Below are 1,677 nucleotides of genomic sequence, written 5' to 3'. Positions count from 1 at the left end.
CTTATATACTTTTCGTTTCGTGCGCTGTGTGCGTTCTCCTCGTTAACTGGTCTCTTTCCTGTTTAGTCTCGTGACGCTGCCATGTGGCTTTATTTATAAAGTCGGGCTCTGGCCTTTTCTTTAAAAAGATCAGTGTTGTGCTTGTGCGCGCGATCTGTAGCACATCACAGAGGTTCGTTGCGGCGTCCCCTTTCCCGCCATCGCGTCGCCTTCGCACCCACCCACCCGGCTCCCTTCACTCCCAAGCCACCCAGCCAGCCAGCCAGCTACGACGACCCAACCAACGCCACCGCGATCGCCGGCCGGTCACCTTCTGTATACATATACTCCCCTGCCACAGATCTGGCCAGAGCAGTCACCAGCGACACACTCTGCAGCACCGAAGCAGGGTAGCAGAGATCGCATAGCACCGGAGCGCGTCGAGCAACTAGCGGCTAGCTACAATGGCGCCGCAGCTCCGGTCATGGGGCCGCCTCCTGGCGCTCGCGGCCCTCCTCGCTGCGGCCGCGGCGCAGTCGTCGCCCGCAGCGGCGCCGGCCACGCCCACGCCAGTGGCAGTGCCGACGGCTCCCGCCCAGTCCCCTCCCGCGCCGACCACGCCAGCGCCCACGGCCACCCCGGTCACTCCCGCGCCCACCGCCACCCCGGTTGCGCCCGCGAAGCCGCCACCGGCAGTCGCGCCGGTCAAGCCGCCTCCGGTAGTCGCGCCCGTGTCCGCGCCCCCGCCCGTCGTGACGCCTCCTCCGGTGACGCCACCGCCGGTGAAGGCTCCTCCTCCCGTGACTCCGCCCCCGGTCGCGGCTCCTCCGCCAGCAACGCCTCCACCTGCGGCCGCCCCGGCCGAGGCGCCAGCAGTGCTCCCCCCAGTGGCGACGCCCCCGCCGGTGGCCGAGGCTCCCGCTGTGCTGCCTCCGGCCGAGGCTCCGTCCAAGAGCAAGAACAAGCACAAGAGAAAGAGGAGCGGCAAGAAGAAGTCGCCCGCGCCCGCGCCGGAGCCGCTCAGCCCACCGGCCCCCATCGCGCCCGAGCCCACCACCGTCGAGGACGTGTCCGGCCCCGCACCCTCCGCCAACGATCTGGTAACGCATCACTCACAAGCTAAATTCTCTTAATTTTCGTTGGAGCAGAGCGGCAACAACTGATGGCGAATGAACGATTTTGAATTTGTTCTTGGTGCAGAGCGGGAGCGGCAGGCAGTACGGGCGCTGGGGGATCGTCGTGCAGACCGCCATGGCCGCGCTTCTGTTGTCGCTGGCGTGGTGAGAGTGAAACCCAGCAGAGAGATACATCCGTCCATACATTTTCTTCGTGTATCACATCCATTACGCTTGCTTGGAATGTTAGAGATCCATCATTTGTTCGAGGCTTGTAATAAACTGTTTTTTGACATATTTTTGAATGCGTTTTGATTGTGAGTGGAAGACCGGCCGGCATTGTTTGGTTTCTTGGCACAAACGCACCAATGGGAGTTGCCTGATCTGCATTCTTCAGAAAGAAAAATGATGGTTTTCCATGGAGGCAAATTAGTTAGTATGGAACAATCAATCAGTCGCAACTTCCAATTATTGGAGTAGATATTTATTTTTAACACGGTACAATCGAAATCACTCACATACATGAGCATATGCCCACCCATATGAACGCAACACGCACACCATGCCACTTTGAGCATCTTCA

The 1,677-nt window shown here is 60.4% G+C and overlaps 1 protein-coding gene across 1 annotated transcript; it reads left to right on the top strand.

The window, feature by feature from the left end:
• The first annotated feature begins 337 nt into the window (after positions 1 to 337).
• On the top strand, positions 338 to 1,421 carry LOC119266589 (classical arabinogalactan protein 9-like). Its single transcript, XM_037547823.1, has 2 exons — positions 338 to 1,079; positions 1,180 to 1,421. Exons 1-2 carry the CDS (start codon positions 444 to 446, stop codon positions 1,261 to 1,263), a joined length of 720 nt encoding a protein of 239 aa, XP_037403720.1. The 5' UTR covers positions 338 to 443; the 3' UTR covers positions 1,264 to 1,421.
• Positions 1,422 to 1,677: the final 256 nt, after the last annotated feature.

This window comes from Triticum dicoccoides, chromosome 3A, assembly GCF_002162155.2.
Source record: "Triticum dicoccoides isolate Atlit2015 ecotype Zavitan chromosome 3A, WEW_v2.0, whole genome shotgun sequence".
NCBI classification, from domain to species: domain Eukaryota; kingdom Viridiplantae; phylum Streptophyta; class Magnoliopsida; order Poales; family Poaceae; genus Triticum; species Triticum dicoccoides.
The sequence above is the reverse complement of the archived record's forward strand: the minus strand, read 5'-3'. Positions and strand labels throughout refer to the sequence as shown.